The 23,754-nt window shown below is 44.2% G+C and overlaps 2 protein-coding genes across 2 annotated transcripts in view; one reads left to right on the forward strand and one right to left on the reverse strand.

Annotated features, from left to right (window-relative positions):
- Positions 1-10: 10 nt before the first annotated feature.
- cfap99 (cilia and flagella associated protein 99) lies at positions 11-11,302 on the reverse strand. The gene is made up of 16 exons (XM_029675496.2): positions 11,002-11,302; positions 10,660-10,785; positions 6,772-6,916; positions 6,478-6,572; positions 5,660-5,772; positions 5,333-5,510; positions 2,869-2,949; positions 2,711-2,779; positions 2,410-2,496; positions 2,221-2,309; positions 1,820-2,024; positions 1,525-1,666; positions 1,182-1,333; positions 853-1,058; positions 570-759; positions 11-357 (listed from the first exon to the last, which is right to left on the reverse strand). The coding sequence occupies exons 2-16, from the start codon at positions 10,771-10,773 to the stop codon at positions 235-237; spliced, it is 1,989 nt and encodes a 662-aa protein (XP_029531356.1). The 5' UTR covers positions 10,774-10,785; positions 11,002-11,302; the 3' UTR covers positions 11-234.
- Positions 11,303-12,156: 854 nt separating this feature from the next.
- The window catches only part of zfyve28 (zinc finger, FYVE domain containing 28), a 54,421-nt gene continuing 42,823 nt past the window's right edge, over positions 12,157-23,754 (forward strand). The window contains 1 exon segment of the mRNA XM_029675499.2: positions 12,157-12,506. Coding sequence (XP_029531359.2) covers positions 12,471-12,506 — 36 coding nt within the window. The 5' untranslated portion in view covers positions 12,157-12,470.

Genomic DNA, 23,754 nt, shown 5'->3' on the forward strand with positions numbered 1-23,754 from the left:
AAACACATAGTTCAAAGATTTGGGTTCACTTTAAATTGTACAGTGGCATAAGAGCACAACAAAATATTTTTTGTTTTTCAACTTTACATGCTGACATCCTCTTGATAAGAGTAGCAATAGTAGCCTTAACAAAAGTAAATACAAAATGCATGTTGTACTTGTTATATGAAATGAGGGCTTCTCAAAGACTTGGAGCAAACATGCAATATGGTCCTTATGCTAGGAGAATGACATTCAGAGGCTGATGTCTAGACCTTGAGTATTTTTCTTCTGGGAGAGAGTGTTAGGAGCTTCCTGCTGGACCTGACGCTCCAATCTTTGCTCCAAATCTGCCCAGTGTTGTTCCTCCATTTTTTGCTGCACACACACACACACACACACACACACACACACACACACACACACACACACACACACACACACACACACACACACACACACACACACACACACACACACACACATACATACATACATGATTGGGATGAGAGAGTGATAAGATGGTTATTGAACATCTTCTAGCAAATCCAAACACAGCTTGGAATATTTATATTTCTGTTTATGCTTACCTTCCTGTGATTCCAGCTCTTGAGGGCATGAGTGGCAGATTGCTCACTAATCTTGGCTTTGGTTTTCTCGCCCTGCTTCAGCCTCTGGCGCTCCTGTTGCCTCTCCTCCAGCCTTTTCTGCAAAGCCACCACCCTCTCGTCCTCGGCTACTCCCTGCTGCAGCTCCCGCCTTGCTCTCTTCTCCTCCTGCCTGCCTCACACCATATGCACATTAGGATACTGTACATCTCAGACATGCCTTCTGTGTGCAAGCCAGGCATGCGAGTGTTTTAGTTGCTCTGACCTGCGTGTAGCAGCCTGTCCCAGGGCTGTCCTGTGGAGGGCGATGGTGTCCAGCTGCTCCAGCAAAAGCTGCTCCCTGCTTTTCTTGTCCTCCAGAATGCGCCCCCTCCTGTCCTGATGCTCTCTCTGCTCTGCATCCCTCAGCATGGCCAGACGCTCCCGCAGCTCAGCCAGGGACATCTCCCCAAGCAGGTCATGTCCTGCTGTCTTTGACAGGGAGAGATCAGAATACAGTATATTGTTCATCATAAAAGTCAACCTTCTTCTGACAGAACCCAGCAAAATGCCTTTATACTCTATTATGTTGGCAAGATCCATTCCCCTGCTCACCTCTGTTTCATCCACAAACTTGTGCCTGATGAGGGGGACAGACTCAATGGCCCGGATCTGACAGATAATCTCAAACTTCCTGCTCAGCTCTGCCTGTGCTTCCTCCAGGGCCTGACGAAGGAGTTCCCCACTCTGCTCCGACACTTCCTTTACTGGAATGCAAACGTACACAAAAGCACACAGAAATGAGACCCCAATTCGCCAAGCACTGTCTGCTGCACCACAACACCAAAGCAGGTGTAATTGAGAAAGGGTACATTTCTCATCCCTAGTTAAATAAAGGTAAAATCAAATAAATAAAAATGTGGGAACAGGGGGTGATGTAATGCTATAGTTTAGTCACCTATTCGCTGTTTGAACTCCTGCAACTTCACTTTAGCTGCTTTTGAGTTTTTGTGTCCATCTGCTACCTGTTGCACCAGGTCTCTCATCTCTTTCTCCTCCTGCAACCGCTTGTTTGCGTATCTTTGCATCAGCTTGGCAGTCTGCAAACAATCATAAACAGGACAGGCTCCATCAAAGAGACTCACAATAACAGGAACACTTAATATAGCCAATTACCATTTCTCAACGATTCAATGATTCCAAAACTGAATAACACTATGAACACATAAATAATTCATTCTAATAACACACACCTCTTCCTTCTTTAGCAGTGCAGTCTTCTGGTTGCGCTCCATGATGCGGGTGCGGGCGAGAGCAGCCTCCTCGTAGCTGATGCGACCCTCCAGACGGCGACGCTCCACCTGGGCCAGCTCTTCCTGGAGATCACGCTCCCGCATCTCCTTCTGCCACTGCAGGAACGAGGAGGGCTCGCCCGCCCCCTCTACAAGTCGCTCCATCCTGTGTTACCGTAACACACCCAGCACACATTATTAAACCTCTCCACTCTAGCTGCTGTCACAAGTGTCCCACTAGCGCAGCTAGTTTTTTATGTCAAATATGTCAACTATACAGTCAGCAATAGTGATTAATTCCTGAAGTATAGTGGCACAACTGATATAGGAGGCACAGATGCAGGGATTATATTGTGTCGTACCTGCGTAGTTCCTCCTCCACCTGACGGTTATACAGAGCCCCCTCCCGCAGGATGGCCGTGGTGTTGAGCCTGATGGGCAGGTTGTTAAGCTGGTGGAAATATACAAATACACATGGGTATACACACACGCACATAGACAAGTGTGTCTGTCAGTTACGGTATATGATTTCTGTATCATGTGAGAGCTACCTTATGGGTGGCTGGGGTTCCAGAGGTGTGGAGTGAATCAAACTTGAGCTGGGCATCATGGCTTCGTACAATCTGGGACATGACACTCTGTAAATCAGACAGTAATCAAATCAAATCAAATGTATTTATATAGCCCTTCGTACATCAGCTGATATCTCAAAGTGCTGTACAGAAACCCAGCCTAAAACCCCAAATTACAGTATGATTAAGCTGGATGGAAACAGGATACCCATATAGAAGAAAAAAAACATTGAAGCAAGAAAATGTATTTAAAAATCTCTTACGTGGAACATTCACCTACCTTGGTGCGCTCAGACTTTTGTGGGTTTGCACACTTGAACTGTTGAGTGTTGGCCTCATACAGAACTTGCTGTGGGTGGAAAAGAAAACCGGGGTTTATTGCATGTATGAGCGCCGGAGAAAACTAGGTGTTAAAATAAGATACCAGACACAACATACCTCTGCCTTCTGACGGTTCCTCTGTTTGACCTCCTCCATGACCTGCTTCTCTTTTGGAACTCTGTAGGTGCTGGTTGGCACCTATGAAACAATAAGCAGCGGTCACTATGAAGGTTATAAAAATAGAATAGCCTATCTACTATGATACTGTATCAATAAGGTTCTGACTTTGGAAAAAATACTGTAGTATACTATGGCATAAATACTATAGTATTCACTGTAGTGTTTTGCAGGCTTTACTGTAGTATTCACTATAGTAATTAATGTAGTCTTTTTACAAATTGTAGTATACTGTAGTATTTACTGTAGTGTTTTTGCAGACATTACTGTTGTACTGTAGTATTTTAGGTGTTTTGTTTTATTATCTTTAATATAGAAGTGGTGTCTTTTTCCTTGAGGAAACCTACTGGAGAAATACTAAAAGAGCAAATTTTCCAGAATCTGTAGGTAGGACTGGTATCTGAACAGATAGTTCAGCTCTTCTGGGACGGCAGGTAGCCTAGTGGTTGGGCGTTGGGCCAGTAACTGAAAGGTTGCTATGATCGAATCCCCGAGCTGACATGTTTAAAAACTGTCGTTCTGCCACTGAACAAGGCAGTAAACCCACTGTTCCTAGGCCACCATTGTAAATAATAATTTGTTCTTAACTGACTTGCCTAGTTAAATAAATGTAAAATAAATTATATTTTCTGTATTGAACACAATATATATCACCAGTATCGCTACTTACACACCATCATCTGCTCATCTATCACTCCCGTGTTAATCTGCTAAATTGTAATTATTTTGCTACTATGGCCTATTTATTGCCTTACCTCCTCATGCCATTTACACACACTGTATATTGACTTTTTTTCCTATTGTGTTATTGACTATAAATCAAATCAAATCAAATGTATTTATATAGCCCTTCGTACATCAGCTGATATCTCAAAGTGCTGTACAGAAACCCAGCCTAAAACCCCAAACAGCAAGCAATGCAGGTGTAGAAGCACGGTGGCTAGGAAAAACTCCCTAGAAAGGCCAAAACCTAGGAAGAAACCTAGAGAGGAACCAGGCTATGTGGGGTGGCCAGTCCTCTTCTGGCTGTGCCGGGTGGAGATTATAACAGAACATGGCCAAGATGTTCAAATGTTCATAAATGACCAGCATGGTCGAATAATAATAAGGCAGAACAGTTGAAACTGGAGCAGCAGCACAGCAGGTGGACTGGGGAACAGTCATCATGAAACTGGCTCAGGCAGCTATACACTTGTTTATTCCTGGAGCAGCTATACACTTGTTTATTCCATGAGTAACTCTGTTTTGTTGTTTCTGTCGCACTGCTTTGCTTTATCTTGGCCAGGTCACAGTTGTAAATGAGAACTTGTTCTCAACTAGCCTACCTGGTTCAATAATGGTGGGAAAAAAAGAAGGAAAAAAAAGGTCTATACTTGGCATGTAGGTTTCTCGCTTATGGGTGGCACAAATTGGGATATGGGGGAAGGGAATGGGCAGGGTATATGCAAATTAAATACTGTAGTATTTACTACAGTACACCTGTTCTGCCAGTCACATTCTGTTTAAGGTCCCCAAAGCACACACATCCCTGGGTTGCTCGACCTTTCAGTTCGCTGCAGCTAGCGACTGGAACGAGCTGCAGCAAACACTCAAACTGGACAGTTTTATCTCAATCTCTTCATTCAAAGACTCAATCATGGACACTCTCACTGACAGTTGTGGCTGCTTTGCGTGATGTATTGTTGTCTCTACCTTCTTGCCCTTTGTGCTGTTGACTGTGCCAAAAATAATTTGTACCATCTTTTGTGCTGCTGCCATGTTGTGTTGCTACCATGTTGTTGTCATGTTGTGTTGCTATCATTCTGTGTTGTCATGTGTTGCTGCCATGCTATGTTGTTGTCTTAGGTCTCTCTTTATGTAGTGTTGTGTTGTCTCTCTTGTCATGATGTGTGCTTTGTCCTATGTTTTATTTGAATTCATTTTTAGTCCCCGCAGGAGGCCTTTTGCCTTTTGGTAGGCCGTCATTGTAAATAAGAATTTGTTCTTAACTGAAATGCCTAGTTAAATAAAGGTTAAATAAAAATATAAATAAATAGTTTAATAAAGTTTAGTGCTTTTGCCGACTGCTGTACTGTTAACTATTGTGTTCTACAATATACTACAGCATTCTATAGTAAGTACTACACATGATCGAGGCATACTAGTGTGTAGTATAGTATTCTACGTTATACATACATTTATAGTAAATACTGTAGTATTTAGGAGTTTTTCCTAGCCACCGTGCTTCTACACCTGCATTGCTTGCTGTTTGGGGTTTTAGGCTGGGTTTCTGTACAGCACTTTGAGATATCAGCTGATGTACGAAGGGCTATATAAATCAATTTGATTTGATTTGATATTCTATAGTAAACTGTAGTATTTTTTCATGTGGGAGCCTCTGGTAAAACTGAAACTTGAAACTGACCAGCTGGTGTTTCTCCTGCAGGGGGATGGGCTCAGGTGCAGGGAGGGGGCGAGCTTTGGGTTTGGTAAGTGAAAATTCGTGGGGCTCAGTGTTCTTCTTGGTGGATTTTTTAAACCGACTCCCTCTAGACATTCTGGATGCAAGCTGAACCATTAGAATATCAATCTCAGGGCGCCACCTAGTGGGTGAAAACTGTAGCTATTAGAAAAAGAGATGGCAAAGAGCAAGACAGCAACAGCACATAATAAAGACAACAACAAAACAATACAGAATAATTGGTGATTCAATGTATTTAGGTATAACATAAATGTCTTTACAGTGCTGCACCTTAGCAGCGGGGCAATCCAGTTCCTCTCCACATAGGCAGCATCATAGATCTGACTCCACTCCCCCTGGATCCAGGTACTGAGGTTTGTGATGTTGAAGAAGAAACTCAGGAACTGCCAAACCATAATTTATACTGTCATTCACAGTCCAAGTACGGTTTCATTACATTAAAGGTCCAATGCAGCCATTTTTATCTCAATATCAAATCATTTCTGGGTAACAATTAAGTACCTTACTGTATTGTTTTAAATAAAAAAATGGTCAAAAATAAACAAAAATAGCTTCTTAGCAATTTCTCAAGCCCAAATTTTGCTAGGCTTGTCGGGGAGTGGTCTGAGTAGGGTTGGGAAAACGGAAAACTAGCTGTTATCGGATAACAGAGAGGTTTGGAACTCTCTTTCTTATTGTTCTATTAGCTCATTTACTGCCTGGTGATGTCACCACGCAGGCCACAACTTTATCCCACCAAAACAGACTGATATTTCCGGCGGTGTTTTCAAACAGCTCTTACACTAAAAGGGTATTATCATCATTTTCACAATATTATTCCAACCTTATAGTGTGGAAATATATATAAAAATCACATTTTTGACTGCACTGGGCCTTTAATAGGCTAACATTTTTGACACTCAAACTTCATGACCCAAAAACTACCACAAAGATAACCCCCTCTATATTAGGGTGAGTGACTAGATTGGCAGAGAAAGTTGATTTCTTTCATGAGCCATAACATTAACCCAAACTGTGAAAAAATTGCATTGTTGTTGCATCCTAACTTCCTAAGTGCCATTAGATCACAGAAAATGTACTTTTCTCACTTTGTGCATCTTTTTTATGTCCAAAGAGTTGACAATCTTGCTGAAGCACTCCAGTCCAAGGTCATCAATGAGGAACATGCTGAAGTAACATATTACTGTGGAACACAAATATAGCAAGCATAGAAGAGACAAGTGGCCAGATCATGATTTTGAAAGCAATGCCCCCCGCCCACCCATCCAGCATTACAATTGAATCCCTATTCATTCATAAATTTAAAACAACAAAATCAACATTGTCTAGAATTCTGAAGTTATTCAAAATAATATATGCTTGAAATGATGTGATGAACTTACTGGCTAACTGGTTACGATCAGCCTTCAGTAAGCATTTCCCACTCTGAGCATAAAAGACGTTGATGACAACATCCAATAACTTTTTTTGCTCAATGCATCCAGAAACGATATCCAGTATAAACTTCTTATCCAAGGCATCCAGGTTCTGGTGGTAAGAAAGACAAACTGTTATCTGAAATGTTTGTAATACCGAAGCTGTAGTACAGTATGGATATACAGTATATGGCTCTGGTCTGACCATTAATTGGATCAATGATCTCCTTCCTTATCTTTAAAATCATGCTTTTGTCACACTCTGATCTGTTTCACCTGTCTTTGTGATTGTCTCTACCCCCCTCCAGGTGTCGCCCATCTTCCCCGTTATCCCCTGTGTATTTACACCTGTGTTCTCTGATTGTCTGTTGCCAGTTTGTTTTGTTTTGTTTTGTCAAGCCTACCAGCAGTTTTCCCTCTGTTCATGTCCTGTAGATTTCCCAGTTTTACCTTTTCTGCCTGCCCTGAGCCTGCCTGCTGTCCTGTATCTTTGCCCCACGTATCTGAATTACTGACCTCTGCCTACCCTGAGCCTGCCTGCCATCCAGTACCTTTGACCCACCTATCTGGATTATTGACCCCTGCCTTTCCTTGACCTATCTTTTGCCTGCCCCTGTTGGATTATTAAACTGTTGTAAGTTTGACGTTGTCTGCATCTGGGTCTTACCTTGAAACGTGATTGTACGAACTGGCCATGACTGACCCAGCAGACCAGGGCCAGCTCTGCGACACCATCTCCTCCCAAGGAGCCTTACTTCGTGGCCTTATGGAGGGGTACAAACGTTGGCTAAACGCCATGACTGGGCGTTGGACATTTTTCTCAAGCAATTCCGCGGGTTGTCTGGGAGGCAGCCTACCACGGTGGTAACAACACAGCCCCTAAGGTAAAACAGCTGCTAGCAGCGCCATCAGTCTGCCTTCTCGGGAGCTCCGCTTACCTCCCCCGGAACATTTCAATGGAGAGCCGAGCACCTGTCGGGCGTTTCTAGCTCAGTGTGCCCTCGTCTTCGAGCTTCAGCCCTCCTCCTTCCCCTTGTATCGCTCCAAGATAGCCTACCTCATCACACTGATGTCCGGGAGGGCTTTCACCTGGGCTACTGATGTATGCGAACAACAGCCGGCCATATGTGTTAGTTCGAAGGGGTTCGTAGGAGAGGTGACGGTTTTTGATGCCCTGTTCTGTGGGAGAGAAGCTCGAGGAAGCTCATCCAGTTTCGGCAGAGCTCCCGCAGTGTGGTAGACTATGCAGTGGATTCCCGCACGTTGGCAGCGGAGAGTGCTTGGAACCAGGAAGCGTTCTTCGATATGTTCCTGCACGGCATCTCAGAGGAGATCAAGGACGAGCTTCCTGCTCGGGAGTTACCTACGGATCTTGATTCCCTCATCGCGTTGACCATCCGCATCGATGAACAACGGAGGGAGAGGAAATTCGACTTTGCTCGCACATCCAGGGATTCCACCTGGCCTCCGCGTCATCCCGGAAGTCTCCGACGGTCCGGTTGCCGAGAGATCCCTACGCTTCCTGACCTCCCCCGAGAGATGCCGAAGATGGCCGAGTCAATTAGGCAGGGCTGGGCTGTCGCCAGCGGAATGGTAATACAGGATCAACACAAAGAGTTGTCTGTATTGCGGGACTCTTTTGTGTCCTTTAAAATGACCAGGCTCACCGGTAGGAGCGAGTACTCTGGTGGGCCATATGGAGAACTTTTCTGCTTCCCTTGCTCGCACCCCTTTTTATGCCATTCGGCTGTGGGGAAACCAGTCTAAATCTCACCAGGTCCTCAGCCCCTCTCCATTCCCATGGATGATAGAGCGCTAGATGGCCGCTCTATAGGCCGGGTCACTCATAACAGTCCCATCAACCTACGGGTGTCAGGGAATCACAGCGAGACTATTCAATTTCTGCTCATCAAGTCTCCTCAGATTCCCGTGGTTTTGGGATTCTCCAGCCACGCAATCCCCTCATCAACTGGTCTACGGGTGCCATCATGGGCTGGAGTCCGTTCTGCTACTTCTATTGCCTGAAGTCAGCGCAACCTGCCCCAGGACGTCTTCCTGGGGGCACGGAAGTTGCCCTGGACCTCTCCGGCCATCCCCGCGGAGTACCTTGCTGAACAGGGAGGTGTTCAGCAAGGCCCGGGCCACTTCGCTTCCGCCGCACCGACCCTATGACTGCGGGATTGACCTTGTCCCAGGAGCGGCGTGGTGCTAGGGAGGTCTGTCGGGAGCGGAGACCAAGGCTATGGAGACCTACATTGGGGACTCCCTAGCTGCAGGATTTATCGGTCCCCCTCCCGCCAGCGCAGGGTTCTTCTTCGTGGAGAAAAAGAACAAGACCCTGTGCCTTGATTACCGGGGACTCAATTACATTATTGTTAAGAACCGTTACCCGTTACCACTAATTTCCTCGGCCTTCGAGCCGCTCCAGGGGGGCACTGTGTTTTCCAAGCTGGATCTATGGAACGCCTACCACCTGGTGCGGATACGAGAGTGAGACGAGTGGAAGACCGCCTTCAACATGGCCAGCTACCACTACGAGTATCTGGTCATGCCTTTTGGCCTCACCAATGCCCCTGCTGTGTTCCAGGCTCTGGTAAATGATGTTCTCCGTGACATGTTGAACCGGTTCGTCTTCGTCTACATTCATGACCCTCTCGTCTTCTCCCGCTCCCCCCAAGAACACGTGCTCCATGTCCGGCAGGTTCTTCAACGCCTTCTGGAGAATCAACTGTTTGTAAAGGCCAAGAATTGTGAGTTCCATCGCTCCACCATCCCCTTTCTGGGTTACATCATCTCTGCTGGGAGTGTCCAGATGGATCCCAGGAAGGTGACAGCGGTGGTGGATTGGCCTCAGCCTACGTCTAGGGTGCAGCTGTAACGTTTCTTGGGGTTTGTCAACTTTTATCGCCGCTTTAGCCGGAGTTACAGCACCTTGGCTTTCCCCCGTGTCTGCACTCACCTCGACCAAGGTTCCGTTCACGTGGTCCTCTGCCGCTGAACGGGCGTTCCGGGACCTCAAAAATCACTTCACCAGTGCTCCTATCTTGGTTCATCCTGACTCTTTCCGACAATTTGTGGTGAAGGTGAATGCTTCGGATGTTGGAGTGGGGGCTGTCCTGTCCCAACGTTCTGCCCTGGACCTTAAACTGCATCCCTGCGCCTTCTTCTCCCACTGCCTCAATGGCACGGAGAGGAACTACTATGTGGGGAATCGGGAGCTTCTCGCAGTGGCTGTCTCATCAACGTCCAACTGGCATACACAGTGAGGCGTCTCCAGTAGGTTTGACCTCAGGGCAGGGATTTTCAGTACCTGGTTGACTGGGAGAGTTATGGCCCGGAGGAGACATGCTGGGTCCCCGCCAGGGACATCCTGGACCCAGGCCTCATCGCAGATTTCCAACGCCGACACCCCGGTCAACCAGGTATGCCCCCAGGTAGGAGAGGGGGGTTACTGTCACACCCTGATCTGTTTCACCTATCTTTGGTATTGTCTCCACCCCCCTCCAGGTGTCACCCATCTTCCCCATTAACCCCTGTGTATTTATACCTGTGTTCTGTCTGTTGCCAGTTCGTTTTGTTTCGTAAAGCCTACCAGCGGTTTTCCCCCTGTTCCTGTCTCATGATTGTTCCTGTTTAACCTTTTCTGCCTGCCGTCCAGTACCTTTGCCCCAGCTATCTGGATTATTGTCCTTGACCTGTCTTTTGCCTGTCCCTGTTGGCTTATTAAAATGTTAACTTGACGTTGTCTGCATCTGGGTCTTACCTTAACATGATAACTTTATGCCTTATAATAGGGCATGAAATTAATTAATCCATCACATCCATACATACACATTACTCCATTTAGGTAGTTACCTCGATGGCCTTTGAAGCATCCTCTGTAAATTCCTCCACACACTGTTTGTCTGCATTGAACTTGTCCAGGAGCAGAGTGGCTTCCTTGATAAGTGTTGCATAGCCTTGTGCCATCTTCTGCTACACCTGAGCATAAGCAGAGTAGGGACAGAATGGCATTTGGTGAAATTAAAATCGTCTCAATGAATGAATGTGGTGGGTGGCTGGATTGAGGTAGCTACCTGACCACAATGACAGACGACAGACACATAGATGATAATCTACTGGTTATTAATAAACGTATCAGTGATGCGCTGAAGGCATTTTCTGACACGCAAAATGTGTCCATGCTTGGACCCTTACCATGGATGTCGCAAAGCTATATTGAAAGAACTCAACGCATTCCTTGCAGGACTAAAATGTTGCCGAATAGTTGCTTCATAAATCGAAGGTCTTTAGCAATGTGAAACCCATTTTTTTCCCTCGATGTGTTTTTGTAGCTTCAAAACAGTTCCGATGTTTGGTCGTTGCCAAGTAACACAAAACAGCGGTCAACAACATTATTATTTACACATTGTGACAAACACCATTATGACATCATTTAAAGGTTCATTTTTGTGATGTGTTCCAACTACTTAATGAAAATAATGTACCAAGATTTTAGAAAAAATATATATTTTCGCTTGACAGGATCAACAATGATTATGACGTACACTATAGTGACGTAGTGCAAGCCAAAATGCCGCGTTCATGACATAAAGACAACTCGGAAAGTCGGCCCCTCCGAGTAAAAAGTTGCTCCGTTTTTTTTTGTTAGGGATTCCTATTGGTTGATTCTGATAGATGTCCGAGTTACTTGGAAGCTATGTGGTCTTATCAGTGCCCGTTCGAAACTACAATGCTAAAATAGGAATGTGAAAATAATAATGCATTTATATTTTCATATCAGTGCCCATTATTCATGCCACAATAAAATTGCTATGTTAAAATGAATCGAACATAGCTAATTGAAAAGGGAAATTCTAAATGTAAATGGTTAACAGAAAATGGTAATTACCATGTCAAGTCCAAAATCTATGTACAGAGAGCCCGACATGGCTAGGATGTACTACTACACATGGGGGTGTGGCGTTACTCTCCTGGTTCAGGCTTCCAAGAAGCAATTTGCATACACTTTGAAAATGTAAATGTACATTGAAAAGAAAAGAAAAAGCTTAATTACATTTACGATTTTCTGTTTACCGTTTGTCTTTTTCTGTTTACCATTTTCAATGAACCATTTTCTAGTTTAATTTTAATTTAGCAATTTAATTGTGGCATTACTCGTGTACACTGATATATAATAATAACGCATTTATAATTTTTACAATCCGATTTATTATGTAACCATTGCATTTTCGAACAGGCACTGACCCCCCTCCATAGACATCTTTCTACAATGAGTTTTGAAGTTGGACATTTCCGAGTTCCCAGTTGTCTTGAACGCAGCATTTCCCTGGGAAAGTGGGTGGCGATGTTGTCAACGTGACTGTCATCAAGCAGAGGGAGAGAACAGCTATGGAAGCCATCCGTGGATGATTGCTTTTTCCCGTTGGACTGGAAAAGTGGCAGTGAGGCACTAGCCAACCGTAGATTTTGTTGACATAGATACACAACGTAAATGTTCAGGAAATTTGTTAGACACTTGAACTCTTTAAATTACAATTTCGGATATCATATTGGGTTCAACATTTCCCACGTAGCTAGCTTGCTAGCCTCAGTAGTCTGTCTCGCACAGGTAGAATAACGTTAACGGTCGGTGACAAAGGAGGGGTAAGGTGGCGAGGTAAACGATGAATCGGTTTCGAAAGTGGCTCTACAAGCCTAAGGTAAGTTTGTGATTTTATTATCCTGCTATTGCCAGTAATCGATGTTATTAGAATATATATTGTAGAAAATAGCTTGCTATTTTCCCACAGTACAATAATGATGTTGATGCATCTTGTCTTTGGCTAGCTGTATGTAGCTAGCTAGCCTACATGCTAGTGCTGTCTCTGCTAGTGTTATCTTATCGTCTATAAAGTTGTTTATTTCAGTCTGGCATTTCGATAACTGAAGCTGTGCATTGCGAATGGCTGCTTCTCGAAGCAAATTGTCATCAACTGCATTGCCGAGATTGCTCAATACAGAAATAAATAACTTTCATTGCAATCTCGAACTGTACCCTACAGCTTTTGTTAACTAACTAGTTATAACAAACGGTCATATGACTCGGACTCAGAATTCATTTAGTTGTTGTAGTTGAAAAAAAAGATATATCTGATACAGTAGCAATTCAGCCTACTGAGTGAATGCATCTGACAAAATAAATAAATCAGGCTAGAAACCAATTCTTGGTATAGGGTAAATCTATTTGCATTCAATCACTTTTTGACAGCACCCCCTTTGAGTTGAACGAAACATTCCATACTTAGAAAGTGACATTTTGGACCTGAATGCCAAAACATTCAAGAGATAAAGATGTTCAAAGTTGACCTATTTTGCATACCCCACCATGCCTAGTCTGATTAATTAGGCGGTAATGCACAATTTTGAAACAAAGCACTGCAAAAACTTGGAAAGTTTCCTCACAAGCCATAATGTTGAATAAAGTTACATAGAGTAAGTTTATATCGGGTGTCTGTGTGGTTGGTCCTTCAGTGGGTCGACATTTGAGACAGAATATCCACAGGAAAGTATTGTTTACCTGACTTTTTAGAGAGCCTGTAAGTACAAGGTTTGGCTTGCCACCTAGGTAAATTTAGTTTTATATTGGGTATTCAGTTCTTTCATCAATAGCTATTGAACTAAGCATGCCATGCCAGTGGAAATGGTATCATCTGAATCAGCTGAGGATGGAGAACAATCCAGACATTTCTTTATTTTATTGTAATTTTTAAAATATTTAATTTGAACAAAAACAATTATTCAATTCACACAAAAAAAGGTGGTGATTTTACTCCATCCTCTGATTCAGAATATACTATGTTCATTATCATGGCATGATTGGTTCAATAGTTGTTGACGGGAGCACTGACTTTACTTTGGTGCCAAACCTACCAGCTCTCTAAAAAGGCTGGTAAACAATACTTTCCTGTGGCTATTTTGTCTCAAAAGGACAAACACTACAGGTAGAGTAAGTTTAAATGTAATTTTATTCAACATTCTGGATTGTAAGGAACATTTACACAATTTTTTTAGGGTTTAGTTTCAGGCTGTATATAGCAATTACTTATGTATTACAACCTGATTACACCATACCATCCATGTCTTCATCACTGGAAAAGATAAATGGTTGAGAATGATTTTTATTAAAATTATAATTTTACCTTAGACGTCAATTCTAAAAGCTTGTAAATTCTCATATGTTGTAGCTCAGACCATATTTTAGATCTTAGGTTTTTGTCTTGTGCCCGCCATCAGTTGAGACACAACATGCTCTTGAATACAGGGTGGGTGCCATGTTTTGGCTAATAAATGTAATAAAAGGGGAATAAAATTCACATTTCAACTTTCAAATGGTACCACAAAGATGGTTGAAGGTCCACACATCAGAGAATGTTAACTTGAATGGGAATATATGTTGTTTTTCAATTTTATTGTCAATCCTCCATAGGAAACCTATTGAAATCATAGAAATGTAGATAATAGACATGAACATTTAAGTTTACATTCGACGGTGGGTAGTACCGGCAGCCATCTATGTGGTAATAATTAAACATTTCAATTAAATTTACAAACAACTATGACAGAATCTGTAGGTAGGACTGGGATCTGAACAGATAGTTCAGCTCTTCTGGGGTGACAGATAGCGTAGTGATTAGAGTGTTGGACTAGTAACTTGAAGGTTGCAAGACTGAATCCCCGAGCTGACAAAATCTGTTGTTCTGCCCCTGAACAAGCCAGTTAACCCACTGTTCCTAGGCCGTCATTGAAAATAAGAATGTGTTCTTAACTGACTTGCCTAGTTAAATAAAGGTTCAATTTTCTTTAAAGATAATTCTAAGAACTACCTCTTACAAGCAAGAGGGACAATCTGGTGAGATGTCTCAGAGAACCAGGGTTACATATCGTAACCCAAAGATATCATTCAGTCAACTCGGTTCGACATCTCACTATGGGACACTTGCAAAACGCCCCGATTTTCCAATCTGTTGTGGTACATGGTAATGTACCTGATCCATCATACTCAATCCCTGACAACTGTACGCCTTGGCGATAGCCTCCACTACCCAATGGGAGAGGCGTTGTTTGGACAAAGCCCTACCCCAAGCAAGGTTGGTAAAACAAGCAAACAAACAGTTGTTCACAACTCTGGAATGGCCTGGTCCTGTCCATGTAAACTCAGCAAAAAAAAGAAACGCCTCTTTTTCAGGACCCTGTCTTTTAAAGATAATTCATAAAAATCCAAATAACTTCACAGATCTTCATTGTAAAGGGTTTTAACACTGTTTCCCATGCTTGTTCAATGAACCATGAACAATTGATGAACACGCACCAGTGGAACAGTTGTTAACTTCACTAGGGTAGTGGACAGCATTCGGAATTTTGGATGAAAAGCGTGCCCAAATTAAACTGCTTGTTACTCAGGCCCAGAAGATAGGATATGCATATAATTAGATCTATAGATCTGGATAGAAAACACTCTAAAGTTTCCAAAACTGTTAAAATAATGTCTGTGAGTATAACAGAACTGATATGGCAGGCGAAAACCGGAGGAAAACCCAACCCGGAAGTACTATTATTTGGGGTGGCAGGGTAGCCCAGTGGCTAGAGCGTTGGACTAGTAACCGGAAGGTTGCAAGTTCAAATCCCTGCGCTGACAAGGTACAAATCTGTCATTCTGCCCCTGAACAGGCAGTTAACCCACTGTTCCTAGGCTGTCATTGAAAATAAGAATTTGTTCTTAACTGACTTGCCTAGTTAAATAAAGGTAAATAGAAATCATTTTGAAAGGCTGTTTTTCCATTGAAAGCCTATCCACCATACAAAGACTTAGGACCCAGTTCACGGTTTCTATGGCTTCCTCTACATGTGGCCAGTCTTTAGGCACCGTTTCTCTTTCAATCAGTGGCCAGTGGAAATTTCCATTCATCAGTCATGCGCCTGATCGGGAACGCGCCTTTCTTGTTTCTCCTTTCCTATTGACGAAGCTTTTGTCCGGTTGAAATATTATTGATTATTTATGACAAAAACAACCAGAGGATTGATTTTAAACATCGTTTGGCATGTTTCTACTAACTTTTATTGTACTTTTTAAAAACTTTTAGTCTAGGCTTAGTGCACGCGCCTTAAGCATTCGGGTTACTGGACAAAACGCGCAAACAAAAAGGGGGTATTTGGTCATAAAGACGGACATTATCGAAAAAAACAAACATTTATTGTCTAACATGGAGACCTGGAAGTGCCACCAGATGAAGATCATCAAAGGTAAGTGACTAATTTTAATGCTATTTATGACTTTTGTGACTCTCCCCTTGGCTGGAAAATGGCTGTATGGATTTCTGTGGCTAGGTGCAGACCTAGCATAATCGCAAAGTGTGCTTTCTCCGTAAAGCCATTTTGAAATCTGACACAGCGGTTGCATTAAGGAGAAGTTTCTTTATTCGTGTGTTTAACACTTGTATCGTTTATCAATGTTTATGATGAGTATTTCTGTAATTTGATGTGGTTTGTTTGAGACAATGTATTTCTGACCATAACGCGCCAATATAAACTGATATTTTGGGATATAAATATGAACTTTATCGAACAAAACATACTTCCGGTGCTGACAGAGATGGTCGCCTCGCTTCGCGTTCCTAGGATACTATGCAGTTTTTTGTTTTTTTTACGTGTTATTTCTTACATTAGTACCCCAGGTCATCTTAGGTTTCATTACATACAGTCGAGAAGAACTACTGGATATAAGAGCAGCGTCAACTCACCATCAGTACGACCAAGAATATGACTTTTGCGAAGCGGATCCTGTGTTCTGCCTTTCACCCAGGACAACGGAATGGATCCCAGCCGGCGACCCAAAAAACCGACTTCGTAAAAGAGGGAAACGTAGCGGTCTTCTGGTCAGACTCCGGAGACGGGCATATCGTGCACCACTCCCCAGTATACTTCTCGCCAATGTCCAGTCTCTTGACAACAAGGTTGATGAAATCCGAGCATGGGTAGCATTCCAGAGGGACATCAGAGACTGTAACGTTCTTTGCTTCACGGAAACATGGCTCACTGGAGAGACGCTATCGGAGTCGGTGCAGCCAGCTGGTTTCTCCACGCATCGCGCCGACAGAAACAAACATCTTTCTGGTAAGAAGAGGGGCGGGGGCGTATGCCTTATGTCTAACGAGACGTGGTGTGGTCACAAAAGCATACAGGAACTCAAGTCCTTCTGTTCACCTGATTTAGAATTCCTCACAATCAAATGTCGACCGCATTATCTACCAAGGGAATTCTCTTCGATTATAATCACAGCCGTATATATTCCCCCCCCCAAGCAGACACATCGATGGCTCTGAACGAACTTTATTTGACTCTTTGCAAACTGGAATCCATACATCCTGAGGCTGCATTCATTGTAGCTGGGGATATTAACAAGGCTAATCTGAAAACAAGACTCCCTAAATTGTATCAGCATATCGATTGCGCAACCAGGGCTTGCAAAACCTTGGATCACTGCTATTCTAACTTCCGCGACGCATATAAGTCCCTGCCCCCCCCTCCTTTCGGAAAAGCTGACCACGACTCCATTTTGTTGATCCCTGCCTACAGACAGAAACTAAAACAAGAAGCTCCCACGCTGAGGTCTGTTCAACGCTGGTCCGACCAATCTGATTCCACACTCCAAGACTGCTTCCATCACGTGGACTGGGATATGTTTCGTATTGCGTCAGACAACAACATTGACGAATACGCTGATTCGGTGTGCGAGTTCATTAGAACGTGCGTTGAAGATGTCGTTCCCATAGCAACGATTAAAACATTCCCAAACCAGAAACCGTGGATTGATGGCAGCATTCGCGTGAAACTGAAAGCGCGAACCACTGCTTTTATTCAGGGCAAGGTGACCGGTAACATGACCGAATACAAACAGTGTAGCTATTCCCTCCGCAAGGCAATCAAACAAGCTAAGCGTCAGTATAGAGACAAAGTAGAATCTTAATTCAACGGCTCAGACACAAGAGGTATGTGGCAGGGTCTACAGTCAATCACGGATTACAAAAAGAAAACCAGCCCCGTCACGGACCAGGATGTCTTGCTCCCAGGCAGACTAAATAACTTTTTTTGCCCGCTTTGAGGACAATACAGTGCCACCCACACGGCCTGCAACCAAAACATGCGGCCTCTCCTTCACTGCAGCCGAGGTGAGTAAAACATTTAAACGTGTTAACCCTCGCAAGGCTGCAGGCCCAGATGGCATCCCCAGCCGTGCCCTCAGAGCATGCGCAGACCAGCTGGCTGGTGTGTTTACGGACATATTCAATCAATCCCTATTCCAGTCTGCTGTTCCCACATGCTTCAAGAGGGCCACCATTGTTCCTGTTCCCAAGAAAGCTAAGGTAACTGAGCTAAACGACTACCGCCCCGTAGCACTCACTTCCGTCATCATGAAGTGCTTTGAGAGACTAGTCAAGGACCATATCACCTCCACCCTACCTGACACCCTAGACCCACTCCAATTTGCTTACCGCCCAAATAGGTCCACAGACGATGCAATCTCAAACACACTGCACACTGCCCTAACCCATCTGGACAAGAGGAATACCTATGTGAGAATGCTGTTCATCGACTACAGCTCGGCATTTAACACCATAGTACCCTCCAAGCTCGTCATCAAGCTCGAGACCCTGGGTCTCGACCCCGCCCTGTGCAACTGGGTACTGGACTTCCTGACGGGCCGTCCCCAGGTGGTGAGGGTAGGCAACAACATCTCCACCCCGCTGATCCTCAACACTGGGGCCCCACAAGGGTGCGTTCTGAGCCCTCTCCTGTACTCCCTGTTCACCCACGACTGCGTGGCCACGCACGCCTCCAACTCAATCATCAAGTTTGCGGACGACACAACAGTGGTAGGCTTGATTACCAACAACGACGAGACGGCCTACAGGGAGGAGGTGAGGGCCCTCGGAGTGTGGTGTCAGGAAAATAACCTCACACTCAACGTCAACAAAACTAAGGAGATGATTGTGGACTTCAGGAAACAGCAGAGGGAACACCCCCCTATCCACATCGATGGAACAGTAGTGGAGAGGGTAGCAAGTTTTAAGTTCCTCGGCATACACATCACAGACAAACTGAATTGGTCCACCCACACAAGACAGCATCGTGAAGAATGCGCAGCAGCGCCTCTTCAACCTCAGGAGGCTGAAGAAATTAGGCTTTTCACCAAAAGCACTCACAAACTTCTACAGATGCACAATCGAGAGCATCCTGGCGGGCTGTATCACCGCCTGGTACGGCAACTGCTCCGCCCACAACCGTAAGGCTCTCCAGAGGGTAGTGAGGTCTGCACAACGCATCACCGGGGGCAAACTACCTGCCCTCCAGGACACCTACACCACCCGATGTTACAGGAAGGCCATAAAGATCATCAAGGACAACAACCAACCGAGCCACTGCCTGTTCACCCCGCTATCATCCAGAAGGCGAGGTCAGTACAGGTGCATCAAAGCTGGGACCGAGAGACTGAAAAACAGCTTCTATCTCAAGGCCATCAGACTGTTAAACAGCCACCACTAACATTGAGTGGCTGCTGCCAACACACTGACTCAACTCCAGCCACTTTAATAATGGGAATTGATGGGAAATTATGTAAAATATATCACTAGCCACTTTAAACAATGCTACCTAATATAATGTTTACATACCCTACATTATTCATCTCATATGTATATGTATATACGGTACTCTATATCATCTACTGCATCTTAATGTAATACATGTATCACTAGCCACTTTAACTATGCCACTTTGTTTACATACTCATCTCATATGTATATACTGTACTCGATACCATCTACTGTATCTTGCCTATGCCGCTCTGTACCATCACTCATATATCTTTATGTACATATTCTTTATCCCCTTACACTTGTTGGTCATTACTGCTTTGTCGGAACTAGAAGCACAAGCATTTCGCTACACTCGCATTAACATCTGCTAACCATGTGTATGTGACAAAGACAATTTGATTTGATTTGATTTAACATGAAGTCCTATGCCATCTGATGAAGATCATCAAAGGTTAGTGATTAATTTGATCTCTCTGCTTTTTGTGACTCCTCTCTTTGGCTGGAAAAATGCCTGTATGGTTTTCTGTGACTAGGTGCTGACCTAACATAATCGCATGGTGTGCTTTCACAGTAAAGCCTTTTTGAAATCGGACACTATGGTTGGATTTACAAGATGTTTATCTTTAAAATGGTGGCTGCAATTTCACTGGCTGTTGTCGAGGTGCGACGCTAGCGTCCCACTTGTACCAGAGGTTAAGACACTAACAGCTTACAGACGGTAGGCAATTAAGTCACAGTTATGAAATCTTAGGACACTAAAGAGGCCTTTCTACTGACTCTGAAAAACACCAAAAGAAAGATGCCCAGGGTCCCTGCTCATCTGCATGAACATGCCTTAGGAATGCTGCAAGGAGGCATGAGGACTGCAGATTGTGGCCAGGGAAATACATTTCAATGTCCGTACTGTGAGACGCCTAAGACAGCGCTACAGGGGGACAGGACGGACAGCTGATCGTCCTCGCATTGGCAGACACACTTGTAACAACACCTGCACAGGATCGGTACATCTGAACATCACACCTGCGGGACAGGTACAGGATGGCAACAACAACTGCCCAAGTTACACCAGGAACGCACAATTCCTCCATCAGTGTTCAGACTGTCCGCAATAGGCTGAGAGAGACTGGACTGAGGGCTTGTAGGCCTGTTGTAAGGCAGGTCCTCACCAGACATCACCGGCAACAATGTCGCCTATGGGCACAAACCCACCGTCGCTGGACCAGACAGGACTGGCAAAAAGTGCTCTTCACTGATCAGTTGCGGTTTTGTCTCACCAGGGGTGATGGTCGGATTTGCGTTTATCGTCGAATGAATGAGCATAACAACGAGGCCTGTACTCTGGAGCAGGATCGATTTGGAGGTGGAGGGTCGGTCATGGCCTGGGGCGGTGTGTCACAGCATCATCGGATTGAACTTATTGTCATTGCAGGCAATCTCAACGCTGTGCGTTACAGGGAAGACATCCTCCTCCTTTTTCTCCCTCATCTCTGACAACTTGGACAGTAAGCCTGTTGACATCTCGTTTCGACCAGATGGACAAAAGCAAATGGAATTACCGGGAGGCTAGCTAGCCACTCCATGCACTGCTACTACGACGCAAAGTTGGGAGAGACACGGGGTAACGTGAGCTTAAGCCAGGTAAGCAGAAACCGAAAGCTTTATTTACCAGGGTGTTGGGAAATAAATGCAGTCTTTATACTTTCAGTGTAATGAAAGTAGAGCCAAAAGTAATGCTAGCTAATTAGAGTGATGATAGCCAGCTAGCCGAGCCATCACGTGAGATACCAAGTCCCAACTCGGTCTGTAAACCAAGTAACTTGAGGTAGAAGGAACGGCAGGGTTATCTTTCACAGGGGAATGTAAAAGAGATGGTGCTTCAATGGTGGGTTAACACACTGAATAAACCGCACTGCTCGTGCTTGCCAAACAAACTGAAAGAGTGTTTAGCCCAGAGGTTGCTAGCTAAAACATCAGTGTTGCGGTTAGCCCAATAACTAGCCAAGACACTCAAGTTCAGCTAGCTAACTCCGAACAGTGGGAACTGACAGAGAGCTAGAGACCCCGGTAGAAGTAGCTAAAATTTGTGGTAACCTGCTATTAGCGGGGTGCTAAAGCATTGGAGCTAGCTAGCTAACAACGCCAATTGTGTGTAGGCCAGGCAACAGGTGTACGTAGCTAGCCGACGACAAAAAGCTCTGCTGAGGTAACTTCACTCGTTGAAGTGAAGCTGAAGTTAACAGAATTCCTGAAATAGAAAATGAGCCTCACAAAGCTCCGTGGTGGGGTGGTAACCCACACTGAAAGGAACAGTTAAGTTGAGAGCGAGTTTTCTGAATAAAGCCTCTTAACTGGCTACTAACCAGATAGTGACAAAATAGACTTGTGAAGAGGCAAAGAATGAGGAAACCAGAGCAGTGCAGGGTATTATATAGACACACGGGGTGTACACCCACAAAGCTCTGATGGGCCCGTTAGGCGTGATTGAGTAAGGCTTCAACTAATGACCCGCAAAAGAGGGCGTGTCCCATAGTGAGATGTCAAACTGAGTCGACTGAAAGACAACAGTCCTTGCCGCATGGGTTATGTTGCGAGGTTGTTCCCGTCTTTCCTACAGAGTGAATTTGATCCTTCAGCAACTATCTCCCCATCTATACATTTCTTAATGTCCTATTATGCTCTTGCAGCTCAGAGAACACTGTTAGGCTAACTCCCTCTTGATTGTGCTCCAATTCAGTGATTTTGTCAAGATGTTAGGGAAAGTATTTTTGCAACCAGAATAACATAAACACAGTCATTGACAGCTAACACAATTGCTTCTCAGTACTTTTGCCAGGAGGAGTACTCTGCATTGCCTTTTCTGAGTATGCAGAGGGAAAGAATGTTGTGGTATTAGTTTTACCTGCCACTAAGTCTGTAGCATTCCCCTCTGACAGTGTTGTTCAACACCACATAGCTTTGTCATTTACAAATCAACTTTAAGTTGTTTATTTTTTAACTATGTTCTCCTGGAGATAGAAAAGCTAAGGCTATTGATATTTTCAGAGTTGCGCTACTTCCTAGATAAGTCACATAGGGAGTTGTTTTTATTTCTCTCTCCTGCAAAACAATCGCCTTTCAGTGCTTTAAAGAACTCTGGTATGAAAGTGCAAACTACCTGAAAATAAGACCCACTGCTGTCCCTCCCAGAACACTGTACCCTTGGACTGTTGGAGGAAAGGCTTTGGCTATAGGGCAAACGTAGGATTAGATGATTTACCCACATCTACAATGTTGTAAGATGAGATGGCTGTCATTCCTTCTTGCTCTGTTAAACTAGTCTTGCTGGTTTGGTCTGAATCGTCTCTTTCTGTAAAAGGTTGTTTAGAAACTGGGGCTGTTCTGTTTTACATTATTAGGCAGATGCTTGCTTGCTGTACAAGTACAGGTTCAAGTGCTCTACTATTATCCAATTATGGGGCAAATGCATTGAATCATGAACTAAAATACTAATAATAGATGGCTGTTTTATCCTCAATACCAAAAATCAAATACGCAAAGTAAGAATAAAGTGAGCGGAAGGTAGACGATGGGGTCAGTGTTCATGGAGACGTGGTTGACTGCACATGGCAGCAGACGGGGACAAAGACAAGACCTGGCTAAGGTCAAAGTTGATTTGTCACGTGCTTCATAATGCAATGGGTGAAATGCTTACTTACGGGCCCTTCTCAAACATGCAGAGAAAAAAAAGACGAGGTCTAAAGGAATATAACACGAGGAATAAATCCACAAATAGTAACTATAAACATAGGGTACCAGTACCGAGTCGATGTGCAGGGGTACGAGGTAATTGAGTACATATAAGTAGGGATGAAATGACTAGACAACAGGATATATAATAAACAATAACAGAGTATATGATGAGTCAAGAAGTTAGAGCTAAAAGGTTCAATGCACATAGTCTGGGTAGCTATTTGGTTAACTATTTAGCAGTGTAATGGCAGTGGAAGGTTTCCACTGAGCCAACATGGCCTCTCACCTCCTCATTCATAAGAAAGAGGAAGAGAGATGTCAGCAGGCTAAACCTGCACATTTGTCTCCCCTTTCCTAGTGTTATTCTATCAGGCATTCATTGACCTTCAGCCACACACCACCTCATCTGTCAGTGTGACAGGCCCAAAACCAGCGATGAGCCAGCCGGGCACGCTCAGCTCGCCTCCATCTGCCTGTATAGCCCGAGCAGATGGGAACAGAGCTGGGATGCTTTTCATTCCTCGCTTGCCAGTTGCCACTCTACCCACTAGCCAAGCACATTAGTACCCGCATTTATTTAAAAAAC

The sequence above is a fragment of the Oncorhynchus nerka genome, linkage group LG12 (genome assembly GCF_034236695.1).
Source record: "Oncorhynchus nerka isolate Pitt River linkage group LG12, Oner_Uvic_2.0, whole genome shotgun sequence".
NCBI lineage: Eukaryota > Metazoa > Chordata > Actinopteri > Salmoniformes > Salmonidae > Oncorhynchus > Oncorhynchus nerka.

Bases quoted from the DNA above. Each gene is read 5' to 3' on its own strand.
- cfap99 (XM_029675496.2), bottom strand. From the start codon at position 10,773: ATGGCACAAGGCTATGCAACACTTATCAAGGAAGCCACTCTGCTCCTG. The intron at 5,511-5,659 runs GTGCAGCACTGT...TTCACCCACTAG, and splicing joins TGGATTGCCCCGCTGCTAAG to GTGGCGCCCTGAGATTGATA. The intron at 2,025-2,220 runs GTACGACACAAT...ACGGTAACACAG, and splicing joins GTGGAGGAGGAACTACGCAG to GATGGAGCGACTTGTAGAGG.